This window comes from Symsagittifera roscoffensis, chromosome 3 (assembly GCF_963678635.1).
Source record: "Symsagittifera roscoffensis chromosome 3, txSymRosc1.1, whole genome shotgun sequence".
Lineage (NCBI taxonomy): Eukaryota > Metazoa > Xenacoelomorpha > Acoela > Convolutidae > Symsagittifera > Symsagittifera roscoffensis.
This window is the reverse complement of record NC_087064.1, coordinates 44,020,469-44,040,367: the sequence shown is the minus strand read 5'-3', so window position 1 is coordinate 44,040,367 and position 19,899 is coordinate 44,020,469. Positions and strand designations below refer to the sequence as shown.

At 36.8% G+C, this 19,899-nt stretch overlaps 1 protein-coding gene across 2 annotated transcripts in view; it reads left to right on the top strand.

Moving 5' to 3' along the window:
- The first annotated feature begins 181 nt into the window (after positions 1–181).
- LOC134842233 (insulin-like growth factor 2 mRNA-binding protein 2) overlaps positions 182–19,899 on the top strand; it is a 31,459-nt gene continuing 11,741 nt past the window's right edge. For both annotated transcript variants that reach the window (XM_063858487.1, XM_063858486.1), the window contains exons 1-3: positions 182–390; positions 17,454–17,574; positions 18,657–18,986. In XM_063858487.1, coding sequence (XP_063714557.1) covers positions 200–390; positions 17,454–17,574; positions 18,657–18,986 — 642 coding nt within the window. In that variant the 5' untranslated portion in view covers positions 182–199. The remainder of the gene's footprint in view (positions 391–17,453; positions 17,575–18,656; positions 18,987–19,899) is intronic.

The window sequence follows — 19,899 nt, the reverse complement described above, 5'->3', positions numbered from 1 at the left end:
CTTTATTTATGCCGTGAAAAGATACTTTTATATGTGAAAAGTTAGTTTTTTTGAGTTTTAAGCGCGTCTTTGGAATCAAGAATTTCAAAAGTTCAACTACATGTTGTGTGAATTTTTTTGTTTTTTCTGTTTTTTTTTCTGTGAAACAAAGAAATCTGCTTTTACGAAGTCAACAGCTTCGCCAGTTGAGTTTGGAACGATGACTGAATTTCGAGTGCCGTTGACAGTTAAAATTCTAACACATGACCAATTGATTGGTAGGCTGATAGGTCGCGGAGGTTCAAACCTGGCTGAGATCAAGAAAAGCACGGAGACGAGGATAACCATTCCAAATAGTGCTCCTGGAAGTGGTTGTAATGGAAGTGGATTCCACTGCGAATCCAACGAAGGGTATGTTGCATTGAAAAGCATAATGTATCTTCGTTTTAATTTTTGGCGGAAGTCAGCTCATCCATGCTACGATCTAAACTGACCATCGATTTTAACCGTTTTTAAGAGTAATGTTTATTTAGCGAGAGCGGTTTACCCATTGAATTAACCAAAATAAAGAATTTGTTTGAAGAAGAAGGTTTTGCCGACCAGGAGAACAAGACGTCGAATTGTGCTTTAAATTCGTTTTTTAAGCTGATTAGTTTTTAGTGAACTAAGTGAAGACACTTATTTCCTTGACTCTTTTTCAACTGTCTGTTTTTCCCAGGTTTTCTTCCGACTTTTTTTGACCCAATGTGTTAAGCAAAGGTATGGCAATCGAGTTCAAGACTTTTTATACCGTAAATAACTTTTTCAGGTCAAAATTAGAAATGTTTATTTTAGGTTCAGTACATAATGAATTCAAATTTTTTTTGCATCTCCGGCGCACTTGGTCGTGAGTTAACGAATACAACTGAGATGAATATTTTCTAGCGTCTAACAATATGCATGTGTTGTATCGCTAGCGGCAAATAACGGTTCTCCTAGGTTCATTTACACAGTTCATTGTAAAACAGGTTGATGGCTGGGGTAGAATCACCAGTTTTCTACTGCTGGCAATGTTACATTTTTTTGGTTCCGAAGATTTAATGTTCATTTTCGTTTTGAATGTTCGTTGACTGAATTATCCTTGTTTCGACCTTAGAAGAAAGTGATGGAGTAGTTTTACATGTTCATGTTCAGATCTGAGCTCAAATGAAGAGAGAAATTCACCTGCTGTGAAAGTTCCTTGAGATTTTTTTCCACCATTGAATATGGGGAGGAATTTTGTATTCGGGTGTTTTTAGTTTTTGTTTTATTTTTGTTTTCCTCTCAAAATTAGGTACCACTATTAATCGCCGGAATGTGTCGAACGATATATCATGGTAAAAGCCTTTCAATCGTAATTTGAAGACTTAAAAAAATTAAAGCAATTTTCGGTCGAAAAACTAGTTTGAAATTTTTGGTCTAATATTGAGCGAATATTATTCGATTCATGATTTTTTTGAAGTAATTTTTCTCCAAAATTGTTTTTTAATTTGACCATTGTCCTATCAATGTCGAATATGCTCAAGTTTTAGTTTTTTTTTAAATCATTATTTGACACCGCGCTAAGAATAAGACTATTTTTTTAAAAAGATTGGTCGAAACATCATGTGCTACTTGGACAGTATTCGGCTATTCAAAATTTGTACCAGTGTCGAGAAAAATAGGTTAGATATTTTTTATTTTAAGTTGAATTTTGTAAGAATAAAACGAGCGAGTAGGCTTACAGTAGCTAGAAAACTTCTGTGATTTTTTTTTACTTTTGTTTTTCTGGCCATTTTTCTATTTTTACTATGACTGTCGAATATGCCTAGGCTCTAGTTTTCCGTTCCTTTTTTGAGCTTATTTTATCACACCACACTAAAAAACAAGGCTAATTTGATTTTTTTTGTGTTTTTCAAAGCTATGTGCGGAAGATTCTGTGCTACTTGGACAGCAATTTGCTCTTCTAAAACTTGTAACCAGCATCGAGAAAAACAGGCTACATTTTTTGATTTTTAGTCTAAATTCGTGGGAATAAAGTGAGCTGGCAGGCTTACAGTAGCTCAAGTTCATAGCTTAATAGCTTACAATGCTTTATTTTTGCCGTGAAAAGATACTTTTTTATATGAAAAGTTAGTTTTTTTTGAGTTTTAAGCGCGTCTTTGGAATCAAGAATTTCAAAAGTTCAACTACATGTTATGTTAAATTTTTTTTTTTTTTTCTGTGTTTGGGCCATCTTTCTAAAAAAATTGTTATACAATATGCCTATTTTACAATGACTGTAGATTATGCCTAAGCTTTAGTTTTTCGTTCTTTTTTGAGATTCTTTCATCACACACTGCAGGAAAAAATTAGGTAATTTGGAAAAAAAATTTTTTTCATGATTTTGGTCGAACATTCTGTGCTACTTGCACCGTATCCGGCTTTCCTTGTTGTTTTGTTGCCTCTCAAAACCAGGTTTCACAAATAATCACCGGAATGAATCTAGCTATAATCAAGTTGAAGCCTTTTCAATCGTGATTTGAAAGATTTTACAAAAATGAAAAAGTTGCTGTCGAAAAAAACTCGTTTAAGTTTTTCGTTTTTGCTCTAATATTGAGGCAATAAAGCGAGCAAGAAGGCTTTTTATGCCTAATTTAAGCCCTTGGCAATAGCCCGTTTGTGTTTAATTTTAATTTTACTCAAGTAAAAGTAGTTTTACGGAGTTTTTTATTGCCATTTTGGGAATCAGATTTTCAATTTTAAGCAAAAAGAACTTTTTTTTATTTACGACTTTTTTGTTTTTTTTTCTTAGTTATTTTTCTACATAAACTGTTCTTCAATTTGTCTATTGTTTTTTGACTGTCCAATATGCTTATGTTCTAGTTTTTGTTCAGCTCTTTTTATCACTCCACGCTAAAAAGCAAAACTTTGAATTTTTTTCGTCTTTTTAAGACTATGGTCGGAATATACTGTGCTACTTGCACAGTATTCGGCTATTCAAACCTTGTAGCAATATCGAGTAAAACAGGTTTAAAGTTTTTTATTTTTTTTAGTCTTAAATCGTGCGTATAATGGGAGCGAGGAGGCTTACAAAAGCTGATTTTCATAGCTTAATAGCTTACAAAATCTTAATTTATGCCGCAAAAACCTTGTTTTACTCCGCGAAAACCTACTTGTGAGCGCTTTTTAGATTCAAGAATTTCGGAAAGATCAAACAGCCAAATAGTTTTGAAAAACGTTGTGCATTTTTCTTTGAATTTTCTAGAATTTTTTTTATACTATTAAGAGTAATGAACGTAGTGAAGACTCGTATATAATTCTTGCTGATTTTTTTTGTTGTTTTTTCAGGAAAAGTCTTAAAAATCTCTATAAACTACTGATGTACATTCAAACATGTTGATGCTTTTATGAATGTTCTGAGGTCTATATGCACTTTTCGAGCTCAATTGAAATTCATCTGCTGAAAGTGACATAAATAGCCCCACCCAAATACGAATTTGGAAATAGCGCAGAAAAACCTGAACGGTTTCTAGTTTCAAAAGTGGAATTTGATTTTTAAATTTCCAGCAGAATAAAAATTTTATCAATGATCCAGTTTTCTCTAGTATGGTTCATGTTATCGAAAAGACGGCAACCATAAACTATTCTAGAAATTCAAAGAGCTTAAAGGGCATCTACTTTTTTCTCTGAATTTCGAAATTCAAGTTTTTTAAAAAAGTCAGTGTTTTTTTTGTTTACTTGCTATCATTACTTTTTTTAAAAATCTTCGATTGGCTACGTTTTTTCTATTACTGTCAAATATGCCTAAGCTCTAGCTTTTTGCTTTTTTTCTGAAATCTTTCATATCACACCACGCCGGAAAAATGAGATTAAATTGAAAAAATTTTTGTTGTTTTTTTTATGACTATGTTCGGAACATTGTGATTTTTTACTGTGCACCGTAACCAGGTCGGAACATTCTGTGCTATTTACTGTGCACCGTGACCAGCTATCCTTTTTTACGTTTTCCATGTACCACAAGTAATCATCGGAATGGGTCGAGCGATTCATCATATAAAAACCTTTCAGTCGTGATTCGAACAGAGTTGAAAAAATTTGAGAAAATAGTCCCAGCATTGAGACATTGAGAAAAACAGGTGAAATTTTTTGATTTTTTGTTCTAGCGGTTGAAGCGAGCGAGCATCTTTATTTATTCTAAGTTTAGATCTTTTAAAATAGTTTATTTGTCTAATTTTAGTTTCACTCTGATTTTTTGGCGTTTTTATTCGGGTGTGTTAAGTTTTTGTTTTATTTTTGTTTTCCTCTCAAAGTTAGGTACCACTATTAATCGCCGGAATGTGTCGAACGATATATCATGTTAAAAGCCTTTCAATCGTGATTTGAGGACTTAGAAAAATTAAAACAATTTTCGGTCGAAAAACTAGTTTGAAATTTTTGATTTTTGGTCTAATATTGAGCGAATATTTTTCGTTTCATGATTTTTTTGAAGTAATTTTTCTCCAAAGTTTTTTTTTTGACCATTGTCCTATGAATGTCTATTATGCTCAAATTTTAGTTTTTGCCCAAATCATTATTTGACACCGCGCTAATAATAAGACTGTTTTTTTAAAAGATTATGATCGGAACATCCTGTGCTACTTGGACAGTATTCGGCTATTCAAAATTTGTACCAGTATCGAGAAAAATAGGTTAGAGACTTTTTATTTTAAGTTGAATTTCGTGCGAATAAAACGAGCGAGGAGGCTTACAGTAGCTAGAAAACTTTTATGCATTTTTTTTATTTTTGTTTTTCTGGCCATTTTTCTATTTTTTCTATGACTGTCGAATATGCCTAGGCTCTAGTTTTCCGTTCCTTTTTTGAGATTCTTCTAGCCCACCACGCTAAAAAACAAGACTAATTTGATTTTTTTTGTGTTTTTCAACACTATGTGCGGAAGATTCTGTGCTACTTGGACAGCAATTTGCTATTCTAAAAGTTGTAACCAGCATCGAGAAAAATAGGCTTAAATTTTTTGATTTTTAGTCTAAATTCGTGGGAATAAAGTGAGCTGGCAGGCTTACAATAGCTCAAGTTCATAGCTTACAATGCTTTATTTATGCCGTGAAAAGATACTTTTATATGTGAAAAGTTAGTTTTTTTTGAGTTTTAAGCGCGTCTTTGGAATCAAGAATTTCAAAAATTCAACTACATGTTATGTGAAATTTTTTGTTTTTTTTCTGTGTTTCGGCCATCTTTCTAAAAAAAATTGTTATACAATATGCCTATTTTACTATGACTGTAGATTATGCCTAAGCTTTAGTTTTTCTTTTTTTTTTGAGATTCTTTCATCACACCATGCAGGAAAAAATTAGGTAATTTGGAAAAATTTGTTTTTTTTTTATGACTATGGTCGAACATTCTGTGCTACTTGCATCGTAACTGGCTTTCCTTGTTGTTTTTTGACTGTCCAATATGCTTATGTTCTGGTTTTTGTTCAGCTCTTTTTATCACTCCACGCTAAAAAACAAAAATTTGGTTTTTTTTTCGTGTTTTTAAGACTATGGTCGGAATATACTGTGCTACTTGCACAGTATTCGGCTATTCAAACCTTGTAGCAATATCAAGATAAACAGGTTCAAAGTTTTTGGTTTTTAGTCTTAGTTCTTGCGTATAATGGGAGCGGGGAGGCTTACAAAAGCTTATTTTCATAGCTTAATAGCTTACAAAAGCTTAATTTATGCCGAAAAAACCTAGTTTTACTCCGTGAAAACCTACTTGTGAGCGCTTTTTAGATTCAAGAATTTCGGAAAGTTCAAACAGCAAAATAATTTTGAAAAACTTTGTGCTTTTTTTGAATTTTCTTGAACTTTTTTTATACTATTAAGAGTAATGAACGCAGTGAAGACTCTTATATAATTCTTGCTGATTTTTTTGTTGTTTTTTCAGGAAAAGTCTTAAAAATCTCTAATAACTACTGATGTACATTCAAACATATGGATGCTTTTATGAATGTTCTGAGGGTATATGCACTTTTCGAGCTCAATTAAAATTCATCTGCTGAAAGTGACATAAATAGCCCCGCCCAAATACGAACTTGGAAATAGCGCAAAAAAACCTGAACGGTTTCTAGTTTCAAAAGTGGAATTTGATTTTTAAATTTCCAGCAGAATAAAAATTTATCAATGATCCACTTTTCTCTAGCATGGTTCATGTTATCGAAAAGGCGGCAACCATAAATTATTTTATGAATTCAAAGAGCTTAAAGGGCATCTACTTTTTTCTCTGAATTTCGAAATTTGAGTTTTTTAAAAAGTCAGTGTTTTTTTGTTTACTTGCTATCATTACTTTTTTTAAAAATCTTCGATTGGCTATGTTTTAACTATGACTGTCGAATATGCCTAAGCTCTAGCTTTTGGCTTTTTTTCTGAAATCATTTTATCACACCACGCGGGACAAAAGAAGATTAAATTGAAAAAAAAATGTTATATTTTTAATGACTATGTTCGGAACATTCTGTGCTTTTTTACTGTGCACCGTAACCAGGTCGGAACATTCTGTGCTACTTACTGTGCACCGTAACCAGCTATCCTTTTTTACGTTTTTCATGTACCACAAGTAATCATCGGAATGGGTCGAGTGATTCATCATATAAAAACCTTTCAGTCGTGATTCGAACAGAGTTGAAAAAATTTGAGAAAATAGTCCCAGCATTGAGAAAGACAGGTGAAACTTTTTGATTTTTTGTTCTAGCGATTAAAGCGAGCGAGCATCTTTCTTTATGCTTAATTTAGATCTTTTAAAATAGTTTATTTGTCTAATTTTAGTTTCACTCTAATTTTTTGGCGTTTTCAACGCCATTTGGAATCAAAAATTGAAAAATGATTTTTTTCTAGGGATTTTTTCGAGAATTTTTTTCCAAATGTTTTTTTTCGAGTGATTTTCTTCCAGTCTTTTTTTTCATAAATTGTTTTCCAAGTTGCTTTTTTTGTTGTAATTCTCGAACATGTCCAATTTTTATTTTTTCTTCTGACCTTGTTATCACACCACGCAGAAAAACGAGAAGGATTTGAAAAAAAAATTGTTTTTTCAAGACTTGTCGGAAAATTCTGTCCTACTTGCCCAGTTAAAGGCTATCCTTGTTTTTTAATATTATTTGAATTAATTGTTGGGAAAATTTCATTGGAACAGAAATTATGAAGTAGTTTCATTTTGAATTTAAGAACCTTATTTTTTCATGGTACACTTTCTTGAATACGCAAAGTAAAAAGTTTTCAAGGCTGCACGCAAGAATAGTTTGTAATAAGATTATATAAATTATATCATAATATATAATTAAAATATTAAAAATTTAATTGCATCAAGATCAGAGCAAAGTTTGAGATATGGTTAGGTAAGGGAGGAACTTAGATATAATTGTCATTTTTATCTGAAGATTAGCAATTTTATGGATTTCGAAAATCATATTTGAATTTCTTAACTTCAGTTTTGGTTGCCGATTGAGTAAAACTGATGAACACCGGGAAATACGGTGATACGCAAATTGGCGTGACTCTTGTTCTAACTTTTAAGGAGTTTTTGTAAAATTTGTCCTCCCTTGTTACTTTGTCAGTTACTGGTACTTAATTTGCTGATGCCTCCACTGGTTGCTTGCAGAGTGTCGGATCTGTCGGTCTGCCGTGCATCAAATAGGTGCTGGGTTGTGTGATCGGTGTGTTTATAATTTGGGCAGACGTCTTCTATTTCTTCATCAATTCTCGGCATTTATTTTTCATTCGTTCTTTTGTTTGAAATAAGACAGTATCCGTTTTTGAGTTGTGCCTGGCATGTTCTGCATACTCTTGGTAAGGAACTCTTTTTAATGTTTTTCTGGCGGTGCGCTTACAAGTTTAGGATTTGGTCTGAGGTTTCTGCTGGTTTCTTTGACGGTCTGTGTGTATTGTTTTTTGTAGTCTTGTTGCTTCTTATCCGTCGATTTTTCTATTCGGTAGCTGGTTTTCGTACTTCTAGCAGAGGTCTAATTTCAAGGCTGCATTGATTTTTGGTGGTTTGGCTGCATTTTTTGAAGTGCGGTCCGAAGCAAAGCATCATGTGGAGTGGACCTCCAAGTACTTTCGGCGTTTTCGCAAGTTTCAGCTTGCTGCCTTGCACGAGAACCTGAAGATTTTTGTTTGCCTGAGGCAATTTTTATGCGGCATCTAGTGGTGCAAAGTTCCGCTTCGCATCTAGTGGTGCAAAGTTCCGCTTCGCGAGTGCTTTTTCATAACTCATTATGTTCCTTTGACAGTTTTCGGCTATTCAAAATTTGTTCCAATATCGAGAAAAGTAGATAAGAGATTTTTTATTTTTAGTCCTATTTCGTTCGAATAAAACGAGCGAGGAGGCTTACAGTAGCTTAATTTCGTAGCTTAATAGCTTACAAGAGCTTAATTAATGCTGTGAAAAGCTGGTTTTCTTTTTTTGTTTTTATCTCAAAACCAGGTACAACAGTTAATCACCGGATTGGATCGAGCGATTATCAAGTTGGAGCTCTTTCAATCGTGACTTGAACGGCTTTTAAAAAAACTTCAACAAAGTTGCTGTCGAGAAAAACTAGTTTTTATTTTATTTTTAGTGTTTGTTCTAATATCGAGCGAATAAAGTGATCGAGCAGGCGTGTTTATGCTTTTTTAGGTCATTGAGAATAGCCCGTTTTTTGTAATTTTATTTTAACTCGAGTGAAAGTAGTTTTTTGGAGTTTTTAACGCCATTTTGGAAATCAGAAGTTCAAAAATTTAAGCAGAAAGAATTTTTTTTTGATTTGACACGCTGAAAAACACGCTGATTTGACACAGTCATAACACGCTGAAAAACAAGATTTGTGTTTTTTAGGAGTTTGGTTGGAACATACTGTGCTCCTTAGACAGTAATCGGCTATTCAACTTTGCAACAATATCGAGAAAAACAGGTTTAATGTGTTTGATTTTAAGTCTTTATTCGTAGGCGTACAATAGCTTTCATTCATAGCTTTTCAGCTTACAAAAGCTTAATTTATATAGCGAAAACCTAGTTTTCCGCGAAAACCTAAATGTTTTTTCTGGGTTTTTTTCTGACCATTTTCTGAAGACTCGAGCGATTCCTGACTTGAACGAGTTTAAAAAAATTTGAAAAAAGTTGTTGTCGAAAAAAACTAGTTTATATTTTTGGTGTTTGTTCTAATATCGGGCGAATAAAGTGATTGAGCAGGCGTATTTATGCCTAATTTAAGCCGTTGAAAATAGTCCGTTTGTTTGTTTTTTTAAACACGAGTGAAAGTAGTTTTTCGGAGTTTTTAACGACATTTTGGAAATCAGAAGTTGAAAAATTTAAGCAGGAAGAATTTTTTTTTGATTTACGATTTTTTTGTAGTTATTTTTTTTCTACAAAAACTGTTCTCCAGTTTGCTTATTATACTATGATTGTCGAATATGCTTATGTTCTAGTTTTTGTTCAGCTCCTTTTGTCATAACACGCTAAAAAACTAGTTTTGTGTTTTTTAAGACTTTGGTTGGAATATACTGTGCTCCTTGGACAGTAATCGGCTATTAAACTTTGTAGCAATAGTCGAGAAAAACAGGTTTAAAGTTTTTGATTTTAAATCTTAATTTGTAGGCTTGCAATTGCTTACTTTTATAGTTTTTCAGCTCACAAAAGCTGAATTTATGCCGCGAAAACCTAGTTTTATTCCGCGAAAACCTAATTGAAATGGTTTTTCTGACAATTTTCTGAAGACTCTTACATAATTCTTGATGATTTTTTTTTTGAAAAGTCTCTAATAACTACTGATGTACATTCATACACTTTGGCTCTCGTAGTTACTTTGTAAGTTTTTCGTAGTTATTTTGCTGACGCCTCCACTGGTTGCTTCCAGAGTGCATCAACCATCAAATCTGTCGGTTTGCAGTGCATCAAATAGGTACTGGGTTGTAAGACCGGGGTTGTTACAGTTTGGGTAGACTAGACGTCTTCTATTTCTTCATCAGTTCTCGGCATTTCTTTTTCATTAGTTCTTGTCCTTGAAAAATGAAAGTATCCGGTTTTGAGTTGTGCCTGGCATAGTCTGCTTACTCTTGGTAAGGAACTCTCTTTTTCCTGTTTCTCTGGCAGTGTGCTTACAAAGGCAGGATTCGGTCTGAGGTTTCTGTTGGTTTCGATGGCGTTATTGTTTTTTTTTGTAGTTTTGTTGCTTCTTTTCCGTCGATTTTTCTATTTGGTAGCTGGTTTTCGTACTTTTAGCACAGGTCTGATTTCAAGGTTGCATTGATTTGTGGTGCTTTGGCTGCAATTTTTGATGTGCAGTCCGAAGCAGAGCATCATGTCGAGTGGACCTCCAAGTACCTTCGGCGTTTTTGCAAGTTTCAGCATGCTGCCTTGCTCGAGAACCTGACGATTTTTGTTTGCCTGAGCACACTGAAGTGTGAACAAGTGACTACCGACTTCGAATTGACTGACGTTTAGTGACTGGAAAAAGCTGCGCACTGTTTCGATGTAGCTGTTGAGATTGTCAACAAGGTCATCTGGGTTGGGACCCGACGACGTGTAGATTGTCATGTCATCGGCGTAGATAACTTTGATTCCTTCACGAGGCACTGGAAAGTCAGCCATCTATAAGTTGAATCAAATAGTTGAGTCAAATAGGCGAGAGGGCTTCGACTTGGAAAATACGAGCATGTATTTCGCGTGGTCTAGATGTTTTCCGCGATCTGTTCTGCAAGTAGTTAGTTATCCAGTGTTTGACACTGCTCGGAGCTTGATTGAGCAGAACGCAATCGGCTAGGCAGCTGTGAGATCGAGGTCTATCAGGATGGCCTAGGCCGAGTTCTTCTGCTTGAAACCGTTGGTGATATCGGCGACAAACTGGTGAAGGGCTGTGTTGGTTGAGTGCTGCTTGCAGAAATCTTGCTGTGTCGGTTATAACACAGGCGCTCTCGTTGAGACAGAACGATTCTTTCCATGATGTTGGTTTTGACTCAGAGCAGGCTGTTGGGTATCCAGTTTTTGCCCACAGAATGTTCTTTACCAGGGTTGGGAAGAAGAATGACGGACTTTCTGCAGATGGTGGAGAGCTGGAAAGTGTTGCACAAATAACTAACGGTGAGAGGTCCAAGTTTTTTCAGGTGCAGGCTGATGGTGAAACATCTTCTGGGGTTGTCGACTGTCTTGTGTTCCTCGAGATGAAGACTGCAGCAGATTGGGTGGCCGCAGGTTAGCTCTGTCATGGCGGCCCACTCGGCATTGGTGACAATGTCGCTACTTGCCAGTGAGATGTCGGTAGAGGTTTCTGGGACATTTGCCGGAGAGCAGGTAGAAAATATTCTTTCATTATGACCCAGTCAGAGTCGATGGTTTTTTCTGCAATTTGTCGCCCTTTGTGTCTGTGGTTCCTTTTGTGTCACAGATCTCGCTGTGGGTGTTAATGTCTCCGAGAAAAAGAGCGTGGATACTGTGCTGCTCTTGGGTAATTTGGTCTCTTGAAGTGCTGCAATTGAGACATTCTTCTCCTCTTTGCGGTGGAGGGTCACGTCGGTTTTCCCTCTGAGTCCATTGCAATTCAGTTCGAGAATCTTGAAATCTACGGTGTGCTCTTTGAAGACGGTGGGTGCGGATGGGGGTCTGATTGTGATTGGGTTGTGGTGCATTTTCTGCTTCAAAAATGTCTTAGTCTTTTGTGCTGTTCAAGCCTGAGGGCTTCAATTGGATCCAGTGCTTGCAGTTGTTGCAGAGGACTGAGTAGGAGTTCCAGGCTAAATGCTTTGTGCAGACTCCGCATGGCCACTTTGGCTCAGGGTTTGATTCAATGCCGGCTGTGAGGAGAAAGTTGTGGAGCAGAGCAGCCGGAATGTGCAGCTCGCAAACAATAAAAAAGACAGAGAGATAGAGGGTATATTGTGTCCCATTGGCCGAGGTATTGGGTGGTACCCATGTAGACGCTGTACACTTGAGAACCTGAGGATATATTCCACATATAGAACATGGATGTATTCCGCGCTGAAGTTTGTAACCAATCGAATCGAGACAGATTAACTGATTCTTATACTCCGTACTAGACTCAAATCAAAGAAAATTTTTGATTCCATTCGATTGATTTATAAATTTAAAGACCCTTAGATAAAAAAATTGACTCACACTAAAGGCTGTCGGAACGTTCAGAGCTTCGACTTTATACAAGCGGTCTTGCTCGCTTATGTAGTTAATTAGAAGCCAATCAGAAACCGTTTGTGGCTAGGAGGCATGAACCATCGTTCATATTTAGCCCGATTTAAAGAGGTTAGCCTTCTATTGTTCATTCAATATTTCAATATTATTCATTCAATGTCAATTCAATATTTTTATCCGGTATTTTGAATTTCGCCAGAGTTTTTATTGGCCATCAGTTTTGTCTGCTTGAATTTATAAAAAAGTGGTTGGTCTGAGCTGCTAAAATGCTATTAAGCAGATTTTCAAATTTTGCTTAAACTGATGGTTTTCTTTATGCTGTGATGCTTTCATCAAAGTTTTTTCTTAGACTTTTTACCAATTTGCACGCCTTCAAAAAAAATCAGCCGCGTTCTTTTTTTTATCAAACTGGGTCGGCTTGGTTTTGAGGAGATTTCATTTTTTCCTTGATGTTCGCTGATTTCGCACAGTATTATCTCCATCCATCAGCTTTTTGTGCAATGTTGTTGAAAAGTGATGAGCAGCCGCGGCTGACTTGGTAAGAGGCGCGATCTTCAATCGCAAAGGTCCTTTTTTTGATCGAGCTTTGGTCACGGTTGGAGGGAGTACCTGTGTCATCCACCTCCTCAAGGTGGGATTGGCTACAGGGAAATGGATGACATATGTCTCCACGAAAGATGCATGGCGAGGAAGAAAGGGCCGGTGCAATTTGAAAAAGATTTCTGGCACTTTCTGAGATTTTGCAATATTTCTGAAAATTATTTCGGATTAGTGTATTTAGTTTTATGCATAATTTTGAATTTTTTGTTTCGAGTTCATTTCAAACTCATTTGCTAAAAAAAGAAGGCAAGGAACCCCCTCCCGTTAAGAAAGAAAATGTCGCAAAAAACGTAAACGCCTTTCTTTTTGAAAATGGAATTTAAGGAATAGGTTTATAGATTTCCCAGCGGAATGAGAAAAAATTCTTTTCACTCATTTTTCTCAATTTGGATCAATTCTAGTGCAAAGAAACTATCATAAACTATCCCTGAAATTCAATGAACTTTATGACGTGTTTTTTTTTTGTTTTCCTGTGTTCATCGACTCTTTTCTGTTGGCTAAGTTTTTTTGGTTTTAGTAGAAAGTTTTTTTTTTTTTCGAGCCATTTTTACCTAGATTTTGTGTTTTTTAGGACTTTGGTTGGAACATACTGTGCTCCTTAGACAGTAATCGGCTATTAAAATTTTGTAGCAATAGTCGAGAAAAACAGGTTTAAAGTTTTTGATTTTAAGTCTTAATTTGTAGGCTTGCAATTGCTTACTTTTATAGTTTTTCAGCTCACAAAAGCTGAATTTATGCCGCGAAAACTTAGTTTTACTCCGCGAAAACCTAATTGAAATGGTTTTTCTGACAATTTTCTGAAGACTCTTACATAATTCTTGATGATTTTTTTCGTTTTTTGAAAAGTCTGAAAAGTCTCTAATAACTACTGATGTACATTCATACACTTTGTCTCTCGTAGTTACTTTGTAAGTTTTTCGTAGTTATTTTGCTGATGCCTCCACTGGTTGCTTCCAGAGTGCATCAACCATCAAATCTGTCGGTTTGCCGTGCATCAAATAGGTACTGGGTTGAAAAAGCGGGATTGTTACAGTTTGGGTAGACGTCTTCTATTTCTTCATCAATTCTCGGCATTTTTTTTTCATTAGTTCTTGTGTTTGAAATATGACAGTATCCGGTTTTGAGTTGTGCCTGGCATAGTCTGCTTAATCTTGCTAAGGAACTCTCTTTTTCCTGTTTTTCTGGCAGTGTGCTTACAAAGGCAGGATTCGGTCTGAGGTTTCTGTTGGTTTCGTTGGCGGTATTGTTTTTTTTGTAGTTTTGTTGCTTCTTTTCCGTCGATTTTTCTATTCGGTTGCTGGTTTTCGTACTTTTAGCAGAGGTCTGATTTCAAGGTTGCATTGATTTGTGGTGCTTTGGCTGCAATTTTTGAAGTGCAGTCCGAAGCAGAGGATCATGTCGGCGTTTTTGCAAGCTTCAGCATGCTGCCTTGCACGAGAACCTGACGATTTTTGTTTGCCTGAGCACACTGAAGTGTGAACAAGTGACTGCCGACTTCGAAGTGACTGACGTTTAGTGACTGGAAAAAGCTGCGCACTGTTTCTATGTAGCTGATGAGATTGTCAACAAGGTCATCTGGGTTGGGACCCGACGACGTGTAGATTGTCATGTCATCGGCGTAGATAACTTTGATTCCTTCACGAGGCACTGGAAAGTCAGCCATCTATAAGGTGAATCAAATAGTTGAATCAAACAGGCGAGAGGGCTTCGCCTTGGAAAATACGAGCATGTATTTTGCGTGGCCTAGATGTTTTCCGCGATCTGTTCTGCAAGTAGTTAACTATCCAGTGTTTGACACTGTGCGGAGCTTGATTGAGCAGAACGCAATCGGCGAGGCAGCTGTGAGATTGAGGTCTATCAGGATGGTCCAGGCAGAGTTCTTCTGCTTGAAACGGTTGGTGATATCGGCGACAAAGTGGTGAAGGGCTGTGTTGGTTGAGTGATGCTTGCAGAAATCTTGCTGTGTCGGTTATAACACAGGCGCTCTCGTTGAGACAGAACGATTCTTTCCATGATGATGGTTTTGACTCAGAGCAGGCTGTTGGGTATCCAGTTTTTGCCCACAGAATGTTCTTTACCAGGGTTGGGAAGAAGAATGACGGACTTTCTGCAGATGGTGGAGAGCTGGAAAGTGTTGCACAAATAACTAACGGTGAGAGGTCCAAGTTTTTTCAGGTGCAGGCTGATGGTGAAACATCTTCTGGGGTTGTCGACTGTCTTGTGTTCCTCGAGATGAAGACTGCAGCAGATTGGGTGGCCGCAGGTTAGCTCTGTCATGGCGGCCCACTCGGCATTGGTGACAATGTCGCTACTTGCCAGTGAGATGTCGGTAGAGGTTTCTGGGACATTTGCCGGAGAGCAGGTAGAAAATATTCTTTCATTATGACCCAGTCAGAGTCGATGGTTTTTTCTGCAATTTGTCGCCCTTTGTGTCTGTGGTTCCTTTTGTGTCACAGATCTCGCTGTGGGTGTTAATGTCTCCGAGAAAAAGAGCGTGGATACTGTGCTGCTCTTGGGTAATTTGGTCTCTTGAAGTGCTGCAATTGAGACATTCTTCTCCTCTTTGCGGTGGAGGGTCACGTCGGTTTTCCCTCTGAGTCCATTGCAATTCAGTTCGAGAATCTTGAAATCTACGGTGTGCTCTTTGAAGACGGTGGGTGCGGATGGGGGTCTGATTGTGATTGGGTTGTGGTGCATTTTCTGCTTCAAAAATGTCTTAGTCTTTTGTGCTGTTCAAGCCTGAGGGCTTCAATTGGATCCAGTGCTTGCAGTTGTTGCAGAGGACTGAGTAGGAGTTCCAGGCTAAATGCTTTGTGCAGACTCCGCATGGCCACTTTGGCTCAGGGTTTGATTCAATGCCGGCTGTGAGGAGAAAGTTGTGGAGCAGAGCAGCCGGAATGTGCAGCTCGCAAACAATAAAAAAGACAGAGAGATAGAGGGTATATTGTGTCCCATTGGCCGAGGTATCGGGTGGTACCCATGTAGACGCTGTACACTTGAGAACCTGAGGATATATTCCACATATAGAACATGGATGTATTCCGCGCTGAAGTTTGTAACCAATCGAATCGAGACAGATTAACTGATTCTTATACTCCGTACTAGACTCAAATCAAAGAAAATTTTTGATTCCATTCGATTGATTTATAAATTTAAAGACCCTTAGATAGAAAAATTGACTCACACTAAAGGCTGTCGGAACGTTCAGAGCTTCGACTTTATACAAGCGGTCTTGCTCGCTTATGTAGTTAATTAGAAGCCAATCAGAAACCGTTTGTGGCTAGGAGGCATGAACCATCGTTCATATTTAGCCCGATTTAAAGAGGTTAGCCTTCTATTGTTCATTCAATATTTCAATATTATTCATTCAATGTCAATTCAATATTTTTATCCGGTATTTTGAATTTCGCCAGAGTTTTTATTGGCCATCAGTTTTGTCTGCTTGAATTTATAAAAAAGTGGTTGGTCTGAGCTGCTAAAATGCTATTAAGCAGATTTTTAAATTTTGCTTAAACTGATGGTTTTCTTTATGCTGTGATGCTTTCATCAAAGTTTTTTCTTAGACTTTTTACCAATTTGCACGCCTTCAAAAAAAATCAGCCGCGTTCTTTTTTTTATCAAACTGGGTCGGCTTGGTTTTGAGGAGATTTCATTTTTTCCTTGATGTTCGCTGATTTCGCACAGTATTATCTCCATCCATCAGCTTTTTGTGCAATGTTGTTGAAAAGTGATGAGCAGCCGCGGCTGAGTTGGTAAGAGGCGCGGTCTTCAATTTCGAAGGTCCTTTTTTAATCGCGCTTTGGTCACGGTTGGAGGGAGTCCCTGTGTGATCCACCTCCTCAAGGTGGGATCGGCTACAGGGAAATGGATGACAAATGTCTCCCCTAAGGATGCATGGCGAGGAAGTAAGGGCCGGTGCAATTTGAAAAAGGTTTCTGACACTTACTGCGGAAAAAACATAAACGCCTTTCTTTTTGAAAATGGAATTTAAGGAATAGGTTAATAGATTTCCCAGCGGGATGAGAAAAATTTCTTCATTTATTTTTCTCAATTTGGACCAATTCTAGTACAAAGAAACTATCATAAACTATCCCTGAAATTCAATGAACTTTATAACGTGTTTTTTTTCCTGTTTTCCGGTGTTCATCAACTCTTTTCTGTTGGCTAAGTTTTTTTTTGTTTTAGTAGAAAGTTTGTTTTTTTTTAGCCATTTTTTACTTAGATTTTTGTAAAATTGTTCCTAATTTATGATTTCATTTTTTCTTCAGCTTATTTGTTTCTTTTTATTTAACGAAAAAATGTATATCAGGGCAACCTTTCTGATAGTTTTTACTGGTAGCCTTTTCCACTAATGTTGACTTACTTGAACTTAGGAAAGTTTCTAATAGTGCTTTTTGAACATTACTTGGGGAGTAAATGGATTTTTTTATCCGATTAGTCTAATAATGAACAGAGGGTCGATTACAAATTTTAACAAGCTTCAAAATGTTAGGATGCTTTCTGCGCTTTAAATTGAGGGCTCTTTTTCCTCTCACCTGACTCAAACATGATTTTTATGCTCTAACGAGTGGTTTTGCAAGGTTAATTATGAAGACCAAATATGTTTGTCATGGCCTAATTAGTCTGTATGGCAATTTTCATGACAATCGGACAAAATGAACATTAACTTCAAACATAAAAATTTGCTGGTGGGGAGGGGGAAACGAAAAAGAGCCAAATTGAGTTCTAGGCTTTGTGTTTCTAGAGCAACGGAAATGGAGAGAATCATCACAATAGACGGGGAGAGAAGTAAGACAACTCAGGCAGCTAGAGCCATGCTAATCAAGCTCAGGGCATCCTACGATCGAGACGTCGATCATATCATGGTCAGTACAGAGAGCCAGATGTTTTTTAAATTTGTATTTACTCGTTTATTGAGGAGAATAATTGGCTCTTTTTCCTTTTCCCCCCACCTCACACGAGCATCAATTTTAATGTGTAACGAGTGGTTTTACAAGGTTAATTATGAACAGCAAATATGTTTGCCATGCCTTTATTAGTCCGTATGCTAATTTTCATAACAATCGAACAATGTGAACAAATTTTTCATTGTAAAGTTTTGCAGGTGGGGGGGGGGGGGGGGAGAGGGAGGAAGAAGAAGGAAAAAGAGCCGAATAATTTCACTACATGATTATTTAATCAATTAAATTACATCACTGCATAATTTAATCAGTAATTTTGGCTTTCCTTAGTTTTTTATAATTAAAATTACTGTTCACATTGTTCGATTGTCATGAAAAATGACATGCAGACTAAATAGGCCATGAGAAACATATTTGGGCTTCATAATTAAGCTTGTAAAACCACTCGTTAGACCATAAAACTGATGTTCGTTTTCGGGGGGAAAAGGAAAAAGAGCTGTAATTTTTTTTTTACCCATGCGGGGTTGGTGTATTACGGTGCTCATAGTTGGCATAGTTCTATAGAACAGCAAACATCACGTGTTGGTGCCTGCAGATTCAAATGTCAAATGAATGCATGTTTGGGGGAAAGGGGAGGGGGTTGGATGTTTGGTTTTATCCTTCGGTTAATAACCAGTTGTTCATATTTCAATCCAAAATTTGAAGTAAAACTTGTGTAAATTTTGGTGTATATTTAGAGCTAGAATTCCTTTTGAGACGTAGATTCGATGCCTCGAGCTCGCATGCATGATTTCTAATTTCCCGAACTTTTGTTTTCTACTCACAGACTTTTCAATGTGAGTCATTTCTTCATCAGATGATTTGACTCTCAGTTCTGCTCTCGTTTCTGACTTTCTTCTTGATTATATTCGCTCGCATCTTGGATAATTTTTTAAACTTATTTCCTATTTACCGCACAATTGACATTAACCTCTGGGTTCATAAATTTGCGGCAATTTATATCGAAAAGTGCGGGAAGGCATAGCATCAGGCGAAGTGAATTTTAGAAGCAACAAGCCAACATGCAGTCTCTTTACCCCACAAATGGATGGTCCCATTTCGGGAACCCTTTCATGGGTGCGGCGCCTCCACCATCCTACGCGCATCAGTTCCTGACGTCGCAGGCTGCAGTAGCACCCACTGATCCCTTCACTCTTGCCCGTCTGGGGGCGGCTCTACCCTCGACCTATCAGACTATTCCGTCGATGTTGGGTGGACATGGTGGTGCACAGTTCATGCCTCAATCACAAGTGAATGCGTCGTTTGGCACTGGCCACCTCAATGTGCCACCTCTGCCTGTTCCTCCAATTTTCTTCGAGCAGATGCAGGGACAAGAGGTACATTGTAATCTTCCATTGCCCAAATAAAGCGCTTTGTTTTTAAGATTCAGTTAATAAGGGATCAGTTATACAAGGGAAAGGGCCAACATACGGGCTTTTCAGCGAGAACCGCTGTTTTTACTTGACATGTTTTATATTCATTAATAGGATCCAAGATTCTTTAGATTTCCTTTTTTCACTTATAAAAGTTACAAATTTAACAAAGACGAATGATGATACGGCCGCTCGGCTGTTTTCCGCCCCCCCCCTGGTAAAATTGCATTATAAAACTACCTAAAATTTGTTTATACGGCAATTTGTATGTGAGAAATTTTGTAATAAATTTTTTCACGCGAGTACGCTTGATGGCAGTATAGAACATCAAAAGTCGGCTCTTTTCCAGTTCCCTCCTTTTAATTGTTTCTAAAATGCAATATATGAAAGTCTATTTAAAATGACTTTTCATGTTATAAATTGCTGTGAAACGTCAACGTGAACAGGTGAACAAATATGTACAACAATTCTTACATACAAAATTCCGTGTGAACAATTTTTGAGCAGCTTTTTTGCAATTTTACGAAAAGAGTCCAAAAGTCAATTTAAACAGACAAACAAAGTTTCGGAAAAAACCAAAGGGGGAACTGGATTTTTCCCGGTTCCCCATATTTCAATTTTTCCATAGTTTTTTTACGTGTTATTATGATGAATTAGTATGAAATGAAGTTCCTACTAGATTTTAAATTTTAGACGAACAAAAAAGTATATTCCACAACCCCCCGCACCTTTGAATTTCTATTTTTGAAAAATGACTTTATTATTGTCATGATGCAATGAAACTTGGCATGGCGAACAAACTAACAATTGTGAACAGATCTGTTTTTCGTACTTTACATCGCCACATTACCCATATAGCCATAATTACATGAAAAAC